At 37.6% G+C, this 18,361-nt stretch overlaps 1 protein-coding gene across 1 annotated transcript in view; it reads left to right on the top strand.

The window, feature by feature from the left end:
• The window catches only part of LOC118549014 (phospholipid-transporting ATPase ABCA3-like), a 176,621-nt gene that overhangs the window by 93,225 nt on the left and 65,035 nt on the right, over positions 1 to 18,361 (top strand). Inside the window, exons 16-19 of the mRNA XM_078074026.1 lie at positions 4,475 to 4,573; positions 7,710 to 7,738; positions 10,639 to 10,649; positions 17,197 to 17,220. Of these exons, the coding sequence (XP_077930152.1) occupies positions 4,475 to 4,573; positions 7,710 to 7,738; positions 10,639 to 10,649; positions 17,197 to 17,220 (163 nt within the window). The remainder of the gene's footprint in view (positions 1 to 4,474; positions 4,574 to 7,709; positions 7,739 to 10,638; positions 10,650 to 17,196; positions 17,221 to 18,361) is intronic.

Raw genomic sequence — 18,361 nt, 5'->3', positions numbered from 1 at the left:
TATCTTTATGACCATTACTTTGAATTCTTGAGCAGTCATATTGCCTATCTGCATTTCATTTAGCTCTTTTACTGTGATTTTGGCTTGCTCTTTTATTTGGTACATATTCCTCTGTCATTTTGTCTGACTCTCTTTGTTTGTTTCCATGTATTAGGCAGGTCAGTTACATCTCCTGGTGTTGAAAGAAGTGGCCTTGTGTAGAAGGCATACTGTGGTGCCAGGTAATGCAATCTTCCCTGGTCACTAGAATTAAGTGTGCCAAGGGTGTCCCTTGTGTGGGCTACATGCTCCTTCCTATTGTGGTTGAGTTGTGATTGCTGTAGGCATGCTGATAAGTGGGGCTGGCCTTCAGTGCTATGATTGCCACAGCCTGCCTCGCCTGCTGCTGGGGCACTGGGCAGGGTTTGCTTTCTATGCTGTGAGAGGCCCAGTTGTAGCTACCATCAGATTTCTCATGGGCATGGCCAGCCTGGCCCTCTGCAGTTAGCCACTGTGACATCTGCAGGCACATTTAAGGGCAGGGCTTTTTCCCTGTGCAGACAGCTAAGAGGCCTGGCAGCAGGAACTGTGGGTGTGCTGGTGTGCAGGGTTATCTCCCCGCTCTCCCCAGAGCATGAGTCACTTTGCAGGAGCACCTGCTGAGGCAGTCGGGTTAAGTGGTGTGGATCTGCAAGGGAATGTTGGGGTGGACCTCACGGTTCTAACAAGGTAGGTAAATTGTGTTAGAACTGGCTTCTGTAAGCTTTCTGGCTATCTAGGTTGAGAGAAGACAGGAAAAATGATGCCTTGTAAGCACTTTTGTTCCTGGAGAAATCTGCAGATCCCTGCCTTCCACCTGAATAAATCTTCACGTATACCCATGGCACCTTTCAAGCTGCTACATCTGTGCTATTTCTCTGGCCAAGTTATTTAGTATGCTGGCTCTTTAAGAACAGGGACTCAGTTTCCTGTTGCCCTCTGATTCTTCAGGAGGTAAGCCTAATAATTTTTAAAGCTTCCAGAGTCAAGCCTCCCTCATTTTCAAAGCCAGATGTTATGGGGACTCATCTTTCCAGTGTGGGTCCCCAGGGCCAGGGGTGTCTGGTGTGGGGTTCAGTCCTCTTGGTTCCTGACTACATCTTCACTTCTCCCTCCCTTCTTGATGTGGTCTTCACTCTATGTCTTTAGCTGTGGAAGATCTGTGCTGCCAGTCTTCAGGTTGCTTTCAGAATTAATAATTGTTGCCTTGGTGTGTGCATGGGATGCGGTGAGTTCAGGATCTTCCTCCTCTGTCATCCTCCTATATTTGTACATTTTTATCTATAGTTTCTAAATGTTCTATAGTTAAACATTGCTTTTGTATCAAGAAAATCAGTATTTAAATTGTATCAAGAAAAATAGTATTTTCATTAAAAGATATGGAAATTTTCTATATATATAGAACATTCTTCTAAATCACTAATAATACTAGAAGAACAAATTTAAGCTAGATTTTATTAGAATTTTTTTTTTGCTTTTAGAGGAAGAAAAACTTTTTTAAGATGTTATTTATTTGAGAGAGAGTGAGCAAGCAAGAGAGAGAGAGAGAAGGAGCAGGGGGAGGGGCAGAGGGAGAAGCAGACCCCCTGCTGAGCAGGGAGCGCGACATGGGGCTCGATCCCCAGGACTCCAGGATCATGACCTGACACTTAACTGACTGGGCCACCCAGGTGCCCCAAGGAAGAAAAACTTCTGAAATGATAATGGTAAACATTGATAATCATTTTGTGAAATTTCCTCTTTATATACTTGTAGTGGGAAACTCTTAAAAATATTCACAAAGTTTGACCCAACAATTCCAGGACATAATTGTTTTCTAAGGAAACATCTAGAAACATCTAAATTCCCAACAATAAAGAAAACTTAATTCAATTATAAAACATTCATAGAATGGAATATGAATCAATCTTTGGAATTTATATTTTCATAGAAAAACACACATAACATTAAATTTAAGATTTGGGTATAGAATCCTATAATGTAGGATACTAATATGCAAAATAAGGAAATAAAAGTTAAAAAATAGATAGTATATAACATTGTTTTTTTTTTTTTTAATTTTTTATTGTTATGTTAATCCCCATACATTACATCATTAGTTTTAGATATAGTGTTCCATGATTAATTGTTTGAGCATAACACCCAGTGCTCCATGCAGAACGTGCCCTCCTCAATACCCATCACCAGGCTAACCCATCCTCCCAACCCCCTCCCCTCTAGAACCCTCAGTTTGTTTTTCAGAGTCCATCGTCTCTCATGGTTCTTCTCCCCCTCCGATTTCCCCCCCTTCATTCTTCCCCTCCTGCTACATTCTTCTTCTTCTTTTTTTTCTTTCTTAACATATATTGCATTATTTGTTTCAGAGGTACAGATCTGAGATTCAACAGTCTTGCACAATTCACAGCGCTTACTAGAACACATACCCTCCCCAGTGTCCATCACCCAGTCACCCCATCCCTCCCACCCCACCCCCCACTCCAGCAACCCTCAGTTTGTTTCCTGAGATTAAGAATTCCTCATATCAGTGAGGTCATATGATGATAGTATATAACATTGTTAACAGTGGTGTTTTTTTCTGGGTAGTAAAACTTTTTATTTTCTTCTTTAAATATTTGTATTATCCACATTTTCTGTATTTACTACTTTTTTCATGAGAAAAAAGGATAATAATGCTTGAGGATTCATTAAAATTTTTTGTTTTGTTTTCTGATTTCACCAGCCCTAAAGAGGCCAGAGTCTGCTGTTTAACCAACATGTATACACGAAAACACAATTACTACTAAAGTTTCTCATTACAACAATGAATGAATTAAAAAGTCAAAGGATCCCATAATCCTTCTCCTTAGAAATAGTTACTCTTAAGATTTGAGTTTGTTGTATATTGCTTAAGATTTTTTTATGCAGAAAATAGTATGGAGATTATTTTAAAAAACTTAAAAATAGAGCTACCATATGATTCAGCAATCCCACTTCTGGGTATTTATCAAAAGGAATTGAAATCAGGATCTCAAAGAGACACACTTGCTCTCTCATGTTTATTGCAGCATTATTCACAGTAACCAAGATATGGAAACAAACTAAATGTCCATCTATGGATGAACAGATAAAGAAAATTGGTATATATATACCATGAAATATTATTCAGCCTTAAAGAAGAAAATCCTGCCATTTGTGACAATATGGTTGGACGGATCTAGAAGACATTATGCTAAGTGATATAAACCAGACACAAAAAGACAAATACTGTATGATTTCACTTATATGTGGAATCAAAAATAGTCAAACTCATAGAAGAAGGGAGTAGAATCATGGTTTCCAGGAGCTGTGGGGAGAGAAAAATGGGGAGGAGATTGTGAAGGATCCAAAGTTTCGGGTTTTTTTAGTAACTGTAAGTTCTGGAGATTTACTAAACAGCATAGTGCTTATAGCTAACAATGTTGTATTGTGTGCTTAAAATTTTCCACAAGGGTAGATCTTATATTGTGTTCTTACTACAAAAATGAATGGATGAATGAAAGAATGAATGAATGAAATAGGAAATTTTGGGAGGTGATGAATCTGTCTATGGCCTTGATGGTGTATATTGAACATGTACAGTTTATATGTATGTATGTATGTCAATCATGCCTCAATAAAGTGGTTCAGAATTTTTAAAAATTTTAGAAGATTTTGCTGTGCATATACTGATATACATGTGTGCATATTACATGCATATTTATTATTATCTTGATAAGCATGTCAGAGTAATATTCTGAAACTTACTTTTCCCACTAATTATGAGATAGAGTGAATTGAATCTAATGTTTGGCTCAAAAAATAGAGAAAATTTTGATAGAATTTTCCAAAATGGAGAATTTTCAGTCTCCTTTTTGTGGTCATGTTCACTCCTTAGAGAAAACATAGTAGAGATAGGTTCAACAACTGACTAGGTTTCTGGAGTGGATGATCTTCTAAAGTAGAGAAACATAAATCTCGGGGAAAAAAACTATTCTTCAGAAACCTTCATGACACTCCATCACATCTTCCTGAAATGGCACAAAACTTACTGGTAATGTGAGGAAACGTTCTCTTCCAGCCCCTGCTTTCTTCATTTTCTGTGTTAAGTTTCTTCTTCTTCAAATAATTTGAAAACATTTTTCCTTTTTGATTTAGTATTTTATAGGAACTATGGCATATATCAAGTAAATCAAATCTTAGAGACGAATGTTAATATGTAGAGAAAGTCAGTTGATAATTTTATCAGAAAACCAGGAAGCAGTTTATGATAGCAGTTTGGTAGTTTTTTCCCTTTATATGTTCCACATTTTGATTCATCAGAGCTATGGGAACTGTAACAAGCATTGCAGTGAAGGATGAGCTACATTTTTCCCACTGCTGAAGGAAATTAATTAGGAGCAAGAAATACTAATATGAAAGTAATCTGTTTTGGTGGTAGCTTTCTCTCTTTTTCTTCTAGGTTCAAAGACCTGCTTACTGATCTGGAAAACAGACAGAAAGAGCTGGGCATTGGTAGCTTTGGCGTCTCAATCACTACCATGGAAGAAGTTTTCCTTAGGTGAGTAATGATGCCTTGGGGGGGCAGGAGAGAGGAAAAATCTTTTCCTCTATAATCAGATTTCTTTTTGAAATCAAGCCCCATCCTGTATGGGGCTGGGGTAATTGAAGAAATAGTATTAGATTGTTAGGTATGATAATCTTCTATGAATGCCAACAGACCAGTGTATGTCCCTTGCTCCTCTGATGGGCTGAGGCTGCTATGAATCATGGGACTTGGGTGAGAACAGCAGTTCAGTGAGCTGGGGAGACAGGATCTTCCCTGCAAATCATGAGGCTATGGAACTGCGGATAACAACTAAACCCAGGTACTAAATACCTAGGGTAGAGGAGTATTATGTGGGAAGGTTATTTATGAAACTTTCGGGTTTGTGTTTGAGTGCCAGTGCCTTTTGGGAGTAGGGGGTTAGGATTGGCCTAGAGCAAAGAGAATTTATGTGGTCACAGCAGAAGTCCAGTATCTAAATTGGAGGTCTTACTGAGGATGACTTTAAAATCTTGAATCTAATCATGTCTCTGTAACCTACTTAAATCGTCCATGGTTTATGGTCTAGATTACCTTGCACTGTGTGAAAACTCAAAGAGAATGTGCCCAGGGATTTCAGGATACTGCTAAGAAAAGGCTGACTGGTTAGCAGTCAAAAGACCTCACAAAAAGTCTTTTCTGGGTTTTCTAGACTTCATTTTCTCAGGTTTAGAAACAATCTTGTCAGTCTCACTGCTTCATGGAGTAGTGACTAAGGGAAGTATTTTGCAATACAGGCCTACCTCAAGAAGTAAGAAAAGTCTCAAATACACAACCTAACTTACATCTAAAAGAGCTAGAAAAGGAACAGCAAATAAAGCCTAAAGCCAGAAGAAAAAGGAAAATAATAAAGAATAGAGGAGAAATAAATGATACAGAAGCAACAACAATAACAAAAAAGCACCAGTAGAACAGATCAATAAAACTAAGAGCTGGTTCTTTGAAAGAATTAATAAAATTGATAAACCCCTAGCCAGACTTATCAAAAAGAAAAGAGAAAGAACCCAAATAAATAAAAACATGAATGAAGGAGGAGAGATCACAACCAATACCACAGAAGTACAATTATAAGAGAATATTATGAAAAATTATATGTTAACAAACTGGGCAATCTGGAAGAAATGGATAAATTCCTAGAAACCTACAAACTACCAAAACTGAAACAGGAAGAAATAGAAATTTGAACAGACCCATAAACAGCAAATAATTTGAATCAATATAATAAAAAATCTCCTAACAAACCAAAGTCCAGGGCCAGATGGTTTCCCAGGGGAATTCTACCAGACATTTAAAGAAGAGTTAATACCTATTCTCAAACTGTTCCAAAAAATAGAAATGGAAGGAAAACTTCCAAACTCATTCTATGAGGCCAGCATTACTTTGATTCCAAAACCAGACAAAGACCCCACTAAAAAGGAGGATTATAGGCCAGTGTCCCTGATGAACATGTATGCAAAAATTATCAAGATACTAGCAAATCAAATTTAGCAGTACATAAAAAGAATTATTCACCTTAATCAGGTGGGATTTATTCCTGGGCTGCAAGGGTGGTTCAATATTCACAAATAAATCAACATGATACACTACATTAATAAAAGAAAGAATAAGAACCATATGATCCTCTCAATACATGCAGAAAAAGCATTTGACAAAGTACAGTATTCATTCTTGATAAAAACTCTCAACAAAGTAGGGATAGATGGAACATACCTCAACATCATAAAGGCCATATATGAAAGGCCCACAGCTGATATCATCCTCAATGGGGAAAAGCTGAGGAGGGTCAGGAACAAGACAGGGATGTCCACTCTCACCATTACTGTTTAACTTAGTACTAGAAGTCATAGCCTCAGCAGTCAGACAACAAAAAGAAAATAAAAGGCATCCATATCAGCAAGGAAGGAGTCAAACATTAATTATTCACTGATGACATGATACTCTATGTAGAAAACCTGAAAAATTCCACCAAAAAGACTCCACTGATAAACAAATTCAGCAAAGTCACAGGATGCAAAATCAATGTACAGAAATCTGTTGCATTTCTATACCAATAATGAAGCAGCAGAAAGAGAAATCAAGGAATCAATCCCATTTACAATTGCACCAAAAACTGGGGTGCCTGGCTGGCTTGTCAGAGGAGCACGTGACTCTTGATGTCAGGTTTTGAGTTTGAGCCCCATGTTGGGTATAGAGATTACTTAAAAACAAAAGCTAACAAACAAACAAAAAACAGTAGTACCAAAAAACCTAAGATACCTAGTAATAAACCTAACCAAAGAGGTAGAAGATCTTGTACTCTGAAAACTATAGAACATGTATGAAAGAAATTGAAGAGGACACAAAGAAATGGAATAACATTCCATGCTCATGGATTGGAATAACAAATAATGTTAAAATGTCTATACTACCTAAAGCAATCTACACATTTAATGTAATCCCTGTCAAAATAACAACAGCATTTTTCACAGAGCTAGAACAATTAATCCTAAGGGGCGCCTCAGTGACTCAGTCGGTTAAGCATCCAGCTCTTGATTTCTGATCAGGTTATGATCTCAGGGCCTGGGATTGAGCCCCGTGTCAGGCTTCCCACTCAGCAAAGCAGGGAGTCTACTTGAGGATTCTCTCTCTTCCCCTCCCCCTCCACCAACTTGCACATGAACTCTCTCTCCCTCTCTCTCTCTCTCAAATAAATAAATACATCTTCAATAATCCTAAAATTTGTATGGAACCACAAAAGACCTTGACTAGCCAAAGCAATCTTGAAAAAGAAAAGCAAAGCTGGAGGTATCACAATTCTGAATTTCAAGCTATATTACAAAGCTGTAGTCATCAGAACAGTATGATACTGGCACAAAAACAGACACATAGATCAATGGAACATAATAGAAAACCCAGAAATGGGCCTACAACTGTATGGTCAACTAATCCTCGACAAAGCAGGAAAGAATATCCAATGGAAAAATGACAGTCTTTTCAACAAATGGGGTTGGGAAAACTGGACAGCAATGTAGAAGAATGAAACTGGGCCACTTTCTTACACCATACACAAAAATAAATTCAAAATCGATGAGACACCTCAATGTGAGACAGGGAACCAACAATAGGAGAACAGAGGCAGCAACCTCTTTGACCTTGGCTGCAGTAACTTCTTACTAGACACTTCACTGGAGGCAAGGGAAACAAAAACAAAAATGAACTATTGGGACTTCATCAAGATAAAAAGCTTCTGTCCAGCAAAGGGAACTATCAACAAAACTAAAAGTCAACCTATATAATGGGAGAAGATATTTGCAAATGACATGTCTGATGAAGGGTTTTTATCAAAAATCTATAAAGAACTTATCAAACTCAATACCCAAAAAACAAGTAATCCAATTAAGAAATGGGCACATTGTTGGAGGATTGCAGGGTTCTTGTCTCATGGAGTTGAAGAATGAATCTCATGGACACAAAAGGGTGAAGTGATGTGTAAGTTTATTAAGTGAGGGTGAGAGCAGAAAGGAAAGAAAAAGATCTCTAGATTGAGAGAAGACCTGAATGGGTTGCCATGAGGGTTTTTAGGGCTGGTCTTTTATTGAAAACTTGATCAGAAAGCTTGTGGCCTTGAGATTCTTATACTGTCTTGATTTGAGAAAGGACTACTGCTAACATCTTTAATTACTTACTTCTTTGAGTTCTGGTCATTTTCTGTGATTACAATGTAGCTGCCAAAGAAAAATACTCCCTAACATCCAGGAATAGGTGGTCAGGTTTATTCCCTTATCTCTTGTTCACTCTATCTTAGTGCTTCTGCCTGCTAGGAATAGTTTCAGAGCCTAGTCAAGGGCCCCCTATTTCTCCCTTCCTGTACATTAACCCTTTCTTTACTCGAATAGTTTTCCAAAGAAGACATCGAGATGGCTAACAGACACATGAAAAGATGCTCAACATCACTTATCGTCAGGGAAATACAAATCAAAATCACTATAAGATACCATCTCCTATAGAATGGCTAAAATGAACAACACAGGAAACAACAGATGTTGGTGGGGATGCAGAGAACGGGAAACCTTTTACACTGTTGGTGGGAATGCAAACTGGTGCAGCCACTCTGGAAAACAGTATGGAGTTTCCTCAAAGAGTTAAAAATAGAACTACCCTACAACCCAGCAACTGCACTACTAGGTATTTATCCAAAGGATACAAACATAGTGATCCCAAGGGGCACATGCACCCCAATATTTATAGTAGCAATGTCCACAATAGCCAAGATATAGAAAGACCCTAGATGTCCATCAACAGATGATTGAATAAAGAAGATATGGTATATATATACAATGGAATATTACTCAGCCATCAAAAAGAATGAAATCTTGCCATTGCAACAATGTGGATGGAACTAGAGGGTATCATGCTAAGCCAGTCAGAGAAATAAGTCAGTCAGAGAAAGACAAATACCATATGATTTCAGTCATAAGTGGAATTTAAGAATTAAAACAGATGAACATAGGGGAAGGGAAGAAAAATTAAATTAGGTGAAAACAAAGAGGGAGGCAAACCACAAGAGACTTTTAACACTAGGAAACAAACTCAGGGTTGTGAGAGGGGAGTGGGGGAGGATGGGGTGATTGGGTGATGGGCATTAAGGAGGGCACTTGATGTAATGAGCACTGGGTGTTATATGCGACTGATGAATCACTAAATTCTACTCCAGAAACTAATAATATAGTATATGTTAACTTAAATTAAAATTTTAAATTATGTTTATGTTTAACATTTAAAAAACGTTAAATTAAAAATTTTTAAAAATGAATAATATTATTTACATTCATTTTAGTATCTATATACTTCCAGCATCATTTCTAATGACTACTGAATTTCATTTTACTGTACAGATGTGCCAGTGTATTGGCCAATTATTTAGATTGCTTTAACTTTTTATTATTACAAACAATGCTGTGATGAACATGATTCCACATATATCACTACCTACAAAGAATAAAATTGCAGATGTCATTTTTCAAAGTGCTGGAACAAATAATCCTAAAATTTGTATGGAATCAGAAAAGACCCTGAATCACCAAGGAAATGTTGAAAAAGAAAAACAAAGCTGGGGGCATCACGTTGCCCGATTTCAAGCTATATTACAAAGCAGTGATCACCAAGACAGCATGGTACTGGCACAAAAACAGACACATAGACCAATGGAACAGAATAGAGAACCCAGGTATGGACCCACAACTCTATGGTCAAATAATCTTCGACAAAGCAGGAAAAAATATGCAATGGAAAAAAGACGATCTCTTCAATAAATGGTGCTGGGAAAATATACAGAAGCTATATACAGAAGAATGAAACTCGACCATTCTTTAACACCATACACAAAGATAAACTCAAAATAGATGAAAGACCTCAATGTGAGACAGGAATCCATCAAAATCCTAGAGGAGAACATAGGCAGTAATCTCTTTGACATCGGCCACAGCAACTTCTTTCAAGATACATCTCCAAAAGCTAGTGAAACAAAAGCAAAAATGAACTTTTGGGACTTCATCAAGATAAAAAGCTTCTGCACAGCAAAAGAAACAGTCAACAAAACAAAGAGGCAACCCACAGAATGGGAGAAGATATTTGCAAATGACACTACACAAATAAAGGGCTGGTATCCAAGATCTATAAAGAACTTCTCAAACTAAACACCCAAAAAACAAATAATCCAGTCACAAAATGGGCAGAAGACATGAACAGACACTTCTCTGAAGAAGACATACAAATGGCTAACAGACACATGAAAAAATGTTCATCATCATTAGCCATCAGGGAAATTCAAATCAAAACCACACTGAGATATCGCCTAACACCAGTTAGAATGGCAAACATTGACAAGGCAAGAAACAACAAATATTGGAGAGGTTGTGGAGAAAGGGGAACCCTCTTACACTGGTGGTGGGAATGCAAGTTGGTACAGCTGCTTTGGAAAACAGAGTGGTGGTGCCTCAAAAAATTAAAACTAGAGCTAGCCTATGACCCAGCAATTGCACTCCTGGGTATTTACCCCAAAGACACAGATGTAGTGAAAAGAAGGGCCATATGCACCCCAATGTTCATAGCAGCAATGTCCGCAATAGCCAAACCATGGAAAGAGCCGAGATGCCTTTCAACAGATGAATGGATAAAGAAGATGTGGTCCATATATACAATGGAATATTACTCAGCCATCAGAAAAGATGAATACCCAACTTTTACATCAACATGGATGGATCTGGAGGAGATTATGCTAAGTGAAGTAAGTCAAGCAGAGAAAGTCAATTATCATATGGTTTCACTTATTTGTGGAACATAAGGAATAGCTTGGAGGACATTAAGGGAAGGAAGGGAAAAATGAAGGGGGGGAAATCAGAGGGAGAGATGAACCATGAGGGACTATGGACTCTGAGAAACTGAGGGTTTTTGGGGGGGGGGGGCATGGGTTAGCCCGGTGATAGGTATTAAGGAGGGCACATACTGCATGGAGCACTGGGTGTTAAACGAAAACAATGAATCGTGGATCACTACATCAAAAACTAATGATTTATTGTATGGTGAGTAACATAACATAATAAAATAAAATTTTTTAAAAAATTGCAGATGTAGCATATTCACATTTTACAACTTATCTTGTCAAATTGCCCTGCAGAAGGAAGTGTACTAACATATCCATGTCAGTTTATAAGACCTTCCTATTTCCACCACATATTCACCAAAACAGTATTTTTTTATGATTGGCTGTTTTATTTTTAATTCATTTGAATTAATTTGACCATTTATTGTTATTCTTTTGTGAATTATTTTTTATCACTTGTCTAATTTCATATTATGTTTTCATATTTTCCTTTTGGATTTAGAAGATATTCCTATTTATTATAATTAATCTGTGTCATTTGTCTTTTAATCTTGTTGAAGTATTCTCTGAGATGTTTAGATTTTATTTAGCCAAACATTTTCCTTTAAAGTTTCTGTACAGAAAAAGAGTAAATGTAAGAAAACATCCACTTCCCCAACTCAGGAAATTTTAACATTTTGTTAGTTTGAACCAATTTTAAAAATATATTACAAAGAAATTTAAATCACCTTTGAACAAAATTGTCAATCCCATTTCCTCCCACCTCTTCCATCAAGCCAACTATGATGTTTGGTATGTAATCTTCCAGATACTTTTTAAATAAACTTTTTTTAATAGTTTAATGTATTTTAATATCAAACTTACAGGAACAGCACAGAAGACAGACAACATTAAAAACATGTACTTGCATGTAGGACAACTCAAAAAAGTATAGCAAATGGATGGATCTACTGTATGATAAAAATGCTACAAACTTTTAATGATAGAATAGCTTTAGATTTACAGAAAAGTAGCAAAGATAATACAGAGATCCTGTACACCCCTCACACGGTTTCCCTGTTGTTAACATCCTTCATTACCATGGTACATTTGTCATGACTAAGAAACCAACGTTGGCAAATTGCTATTAATTAAACTCCACATTTTATTCACATTTCACTAGTTTTTCCACTAAAGTCCATTTTCTGTTCCAGAATCCCATCCAGTGTATGTTATATTTAGCCATTATATCTCTTTAGTCTCCTTTGGTTTGTGAGAGTTTCTTACATCTTCCTTGTTTTTCATAACCTTGGACATTCTGATCAGGTGTTTTGTATAATGTTCCTCAGTTTGGGTTTGTCTTATGTTTTTCTCATGGTTAGAATGGGGTTATGGCTTTTTGGGAAGAATATTGCGGAGATGAAGTGCCCTCTTCCTCTTATCATATCAAGGAGGGTGGTACATGATATTAACATGACATATCACTGTGATTTAACTATTACTTTGATACCTGGCCAAGGTAGTATTACATGCATCCATACTGATATAAATAGAGGACTGAATGAATAAATGGAGAAGAAAGACAAATCTTCCTTGTAGAATTCCAGATAATGTTATAGATACTACTCCCTCCAGGAGGTGTATGTATTCAGTCCCTCCTCCCCTTGAGTATGATCTGTATCTAATGACATGCTTCTAAAGAACAGAGTACAAAATGGGGAGAAAAGCTAATTTTACAGTGGAGAAATTATATATATTTTAATATTATTGTATATGCATTTATGCATCCATAAACATGTATAGTTTTATTTTAACAGTCCTGCAAAATGCTTTTTTTCCTCTAAAAAATTAGACATTTTATTCTCTCCATGTTGACATTTGTATAGAGATTTAGTTCATTCCTTCCAATTGATATATATCATATTTCATTACATAGGTATCATATTTTATTATTACATTGTATTATTTATTCCAGTATTTTGCTATTACACACTTCAATGAATATCTCTGTATCTGTCTTCTGGGCAAATATGTGAGATTTCTATAGAGTGTATATCTAACAGTGGAATTTCTAGATTGTGGAAGGTGGGTATTTTCAACTCACTGGTTGTTGCCATGTATTCACCAATTGCAGTAGAACCAGCTCACTATATAATTGGCAGGACTTGAGAGTTCTTCTTTCCTTTTCATCAGCACAATACTGGAAAATGCATTGACAAAGTTATTTTGCCCATTCTAAGTCCTTTTTATTTTTTTTATTTTTTTTTAATTTTTTTATTGTTATGTTAATCCCCATACATTACATCATTAGTTTTAGATATAGTGTTCCATGATTCATTGTTTGTGCATAACACCCAGTGCTCCATGCAGAACGTGCCCTCCTCAATACCCATCACCAGGCTAACCCACCCTCCCAACCCCCTCCCCTCTAGAACCCTCAGTTTGTTTTTCAGAGTCCATCGTCTCTCATGGTTCTTCTCCCCCTCCGATTTCCCCCCCTTCATTCTTCCCCTCCTGCTACATTCTTCTTCTTCTTTTTTTCTTTCTTAACATATATTGCATTATTTGTTTCAGAGGTACAGATCTGAGATTCAACAGTCTTGCACAATTCACAGCGCTTACCAGAACACATACCCTCCCCAGTGTCCATCACCCAGTCACCCCATCCCTCCCACCCCACCCCCCACTCCAGCAACCCTCAGTTTGTTTCCTGAGATTAAGAATTCCTCATATCAGTGAGGTCATATGATACATGTCTTTCTCTGTTTGACTTATTTCGCTCAGCATAATACCCTCCAGTTCCATCCACGTCGTTGCAAATGGCAAGATCTCATTCCTTTTGATGGCTGCATAATATTCCATTGTATATATATACCACATCTTCTTTATCCATTCATCTGTTGATGGACATCTTGGCTCTTTCCACAGTTTGGCTATTGTGGACATTGCTGCTATAAACATCGGGGTGCACATAGCCTTTCGGGTCCCTACTTTTGTATCTTTGGGGTAAATACCCAGTAGTGCAATTGCTGGATCATATGGTAGCTCTATTTTCAACTTTTTGAGGAACCTCCATACTGTTTTCCAGAGTGGCTGCAACAGCTTGCATTCCCACCAACAGTGTAGGAGGGTTCCCCTTTCTCCGCATCCCCGCCAACATCTGTCATTTCCTGACTTGTTAATTTTAGCCATTCTGACTGGTGTGAGGTGGTATCTCATTGAGGTTTTGATTTGGATTTCCCTGATGCCGAGCGATATTGAACACTTTTTCATGTGTCTGTTGGCCATTTGGATGTCTTCTTTGGAAAAATGTCTGTTCATGTCTTCTGCCCATTTCTTGATTGGATTCTTTGTTCTTTTGGTGTTGAGTTTGATGAGTTCTTTATAGATTTTGGATACTAGCCCTTTATCTGATATGTCATTTGCAAATATCTTCTCCCATTCTGTCAGTTGTCTTTTGGTTTTGTTGACTGTTTCCTTTGCTTTGCAAAAGCTTTTTATCTTGATGAAGTCCCAATAGTTCATTTTTGCCCTTGCTTCCCTTGCCTTTGGCGATGTTTCTAGGAAGAAGTTGCTGCGGCTGAGGTCGAAGAGGTTGCTGCCTGTGTTCTCCTTTAGGATTTTGATGGACTCCTGTCTCACATTGAGGTCTTTCAACCATTTGGAGTCTATTTTTGTGTGTGGTGTAAGGAGATGGTCCAGTTTCATTCTTCTGCATGTGGCTGTCCAATTTTCCCAACACCATTTGTTGAAGAGACTGTCTTTTTTCCATTGGACATTCTTTCCTGCTTTGTCAAAGATTAGTTGACCATAGAGTTGAGGGTCCATTTCTGGGCTCTCTATTCTGTTCCATTGATCTATGTGTCTGTTTTTGTGCCAGTACCATACTGTCTTGATGATGACAGCTTTGTAGTAGAGCTGGAAGTCTGGAATTGTGATGCCGCCAGCTTTGCTTTTCTTTTTCAACATTCCTCTGGCTATGCGGGGTCTTTTCTGGTTCCATACAAATTTTAGGATTATTTGTTCCATTTCTTTGAAGAAAGTGGATGGTATTTTGATGGGGATTGCATTGAATGTATAGATTGCTCTAGGTAGGATTGACATCTTCACAATATTTGTTCTTCCAATCCATGAGCATGGAACGTTTTTCCATTTCTTTGTGTCTTCCTCAATTTCTTTCATGAGTATTTTATAGTTTTCTGAGTACAGATCCTTTGCCTCTTTGGTTAGATTTATTCCTAGGTATCTTATGGTTTTGGGTGCAATGGTAAATGGGATCGACTCCTTAATTTCTCTTTCTTCTGACTTGTTGTTGGTGTATAGGAATGCCACTGACTTCTGTGCATTGATTTTATATCCTGCCACTTGACTGAATTCCTGTATGAGTTCTAGCAGTTTTGGGGTGGAGTCTTTGGGATTTTCCACATAAAGTATCATATCATCTGCAAAGAGTGAGAGTTTGACTTCTTCTTTGCCAATTTGGATGCCTTTGATTTCTTTTTGTTGTCTGATTGCTGTGGCTAGGACTTCCAATACTATGTTGAATAGCAGTGGTGATAGTGGACATCCCTGCCGCGTTCCTGACCTTAGGGGGAAAGCTCTCAGTTTTTCCCCATTGAGAATGATATTCGCTGTAGGTTTTTCATAGATGGCTTTTATGATATTGAGGTATGTACCCTCTATCCCTATACTCTGAAGAGTTTTGATCAAGAAAGGATGCTGTACTTTGTCAAATGCTTTTTCTGCATCTATTGAGAGGATCATGTGATTCTTGTTTTTTCTTTTGTTAATGTATTGTATCACGTTGATTGATTTGCGGATGTTGAACCAACCTTGCAGCCCTGGGATAAATCCGACTTGGTCGTGGTGAATAATCCTTTTAATGTACTGTTGGATCCTATTGGCTAGTATTTTGGTGAGAATTTTTGCATCCATGTTCATCAGGGATATTGGTCTGTAATTCTCCTTTTTGATGGGGTCTTTGTCTGGTTTTGGGATCAAGGTAATGCTGGCCTCATAAAATGAGTTTGGAAGTTTTCCTTCCATTTCTATTTTTTGGAACAGTTTCAGAAGGATAGGTATTAATTCTTCTTGAAATGTTTGGTAGAATTCCCCTGGGAAGCCATCTGGCCCTGGGCTTTTGTGTTTTGGGAGATTTTTGATGACTGCTTCTATTTCCTTAGTGGTTATAGGTCTGTTCAGGTGTTCTATTTCTTCCTGGTTCAGTTTTGGTAGTTGATACATCTCTAGGAATGCATCCATTACTTCCAGGTTATCTAATTTGTTGGCATAGAGTTGCTCATAATATGTTCTTATAATTGTTTGTATTTCTTTGGTGTTGGTTGTGATTTCTCCTCTTTCATTCATGATTTTGTTGATTTGGGTCATTTCTCTTTTCTTTTTGATAAGTCTGGCCAGGGGCTTATCAATCTTGTTAATTCTTTCAAAGAACCAGCTCCTAGTTTCGTTGATCTGTTCTACTGTTCTTTTGGTTTCTATTTCATTGATTTCTGCTCTGATCTTTATTATTTCTCTTCTCCTGCTGGGTTTAGGCTTTATTTGCTGTTCTTTCTCCAGCTCCTTTAGGTGTAGGGTTAGGTTGTGTACTTGAGACCTTTCTTGTTTCTTGAGAAAGGCTTGTATTGCTATATACTTTCCTCTTAGGACTGCCTTTGCTGTATCCCAAAGATTTTGAATAGTTGTGTTTTCATTTTCATTGGTTTCCATGAATTTTTTTAATTCTTCTTTAATTTCCTGGTTGACCCATTCATTCTTCAGTAGGATGCTCTTTAGCCTCCATGTATTTGAGTTCTTTCTGACTTTCCTCTTGTGATTGAGTTCTAGTTTCAAAGCATTGTGGTCTGAAAATAGGCAGGGGATGATCCCAATCTTCTGGTACCGGTTGAGACCTGATTTATGACCTAGGATGTGATCTATTCTGGAGAATGTTCCATGGGCACTAGAGAAGAATGTGTATTCCGTTGCTTTGGGATGGAATGTTCTGAATATGTCTGTGAAGTCCATTTGGTCCAGTGTGTCATTTAAAGTCTTTATTTCCTTGTTGATCTTTTGCTTAGACGATCTGTCCATTTCAGTGAGGGGGGTGTTAAAGTCCCCCACTATTATTGTATTGTTGTCGATGTGTTTCTTTGCTTTTGTTATTAATTGCCTTATATAATTGGCTGCTCCCATGTTAGGGGCATAGATATTTACAATTGTTAGATCTTCTTGTTGGATAGACCCTTTAAGTATGATATAGTGTCCTTCCTCATCTCTTATTACAGTCTTTGGTTTAAAATCTAATTTGTCTGATATAAGGATTGCCACCCCAGCTTTCTTTTGGTGTCCATTAGCATGGTAAATGGTTTTCCACCCCCTCACTTTCAATCTGGGGGTGTCTTTGGGTCTAAAATGAGTCTCTTGCAGACAGCATATCGATGGGTCTTGTTTTTTAATCCAATCTGATAGCCTGTGTCTTTTGATTGGGGCATTTAGCCCATTTACATTCAGGGTAACTATTGAAAGATAGGAGTTCAGTGCCATTGTATTGCCTGTATAGTGACTGTTACTGTATATTGTTTGTGTTCCTTTCTGGTCTATGTTGCTTTTAGGCTCTCTCTTTGCTTAGAGGACCCCTTTCAATATTTGTTGTAGGGCTGGTTTCGTGTTTGCAAATTCCTTTAGTTTTTGTTTGTCCTGGAAGCTTTTTATCTCTCCTTCAATTTTCAATGACAGCCTAGCTGGATATAGTATTCTTGGCTGCATATTTTTCTCATTTAGTGCTCTGAATATGTCCTGCCAGTCCTTTCTGGCCTGCCAGGTCTCTGTGGATAAGTCTGTTGCCAATCTAATGTTTCTACCATTGTAGGTTACATATCTCTTCTCCCGAGCTGCTTTCAGGAATTTCTCTTTGTCTCTGAGACTCGTAAGTTTTACTATTAGATGTCGGGGTGTTGACCTATTTTTATTGATTTTGAGAGGGGTTCTCTGTGCTTCCTGGATTTTGATGCCTGTTTCCTTCCCCAAATTAGGGAAGTTCTCTGCTATAATTTGCTCCATTATACCTTCTGCACCTCTCTCTCTTTCTTCTTCTTCTGGGATCCCAATTATTCTAATGTTGTTTCGTCTTATGGTATCGTTTATCTCTCGAATCCTGCCCTCGTGATCCAGTAGTTGTTTATCTCTCTTTTTCTCAGCTTCTTTATTTTCCATCATTTGGTCTTCTATCTCACTGATTCTTTCTTCTGCCTCATTTATCCTAGCAGTTAGCGCCCCCATATTTGATTGCACCTCATTAATAGCCTTTTTGATTTCTACTTGGTTCGATTTTAGTTCTTTTACTTCTCCAGAAAGGGTTTCTCTAATAACTTCCATGTTTTTTTCAAGCCCAGCTAGTATCTTTAAAGTGATGATTCTGAACTCTA

Source organism: Halichoerus grypus, chromosome 6 (assembly GCF_964656455.1).
Source record: "Halichoerus grypus chromosome 6, mHalGry1.hap1.1, whole genome shotgun sequence".
NCBI lineage: Eukaryota > Metazoa > Chordata > Mammalia > Carnivora > Phocidae > Halichoerus > Halichoerus grypus.
This window is presented reverse-complemented; position numbering and strand designations above follow the sequence as displayed.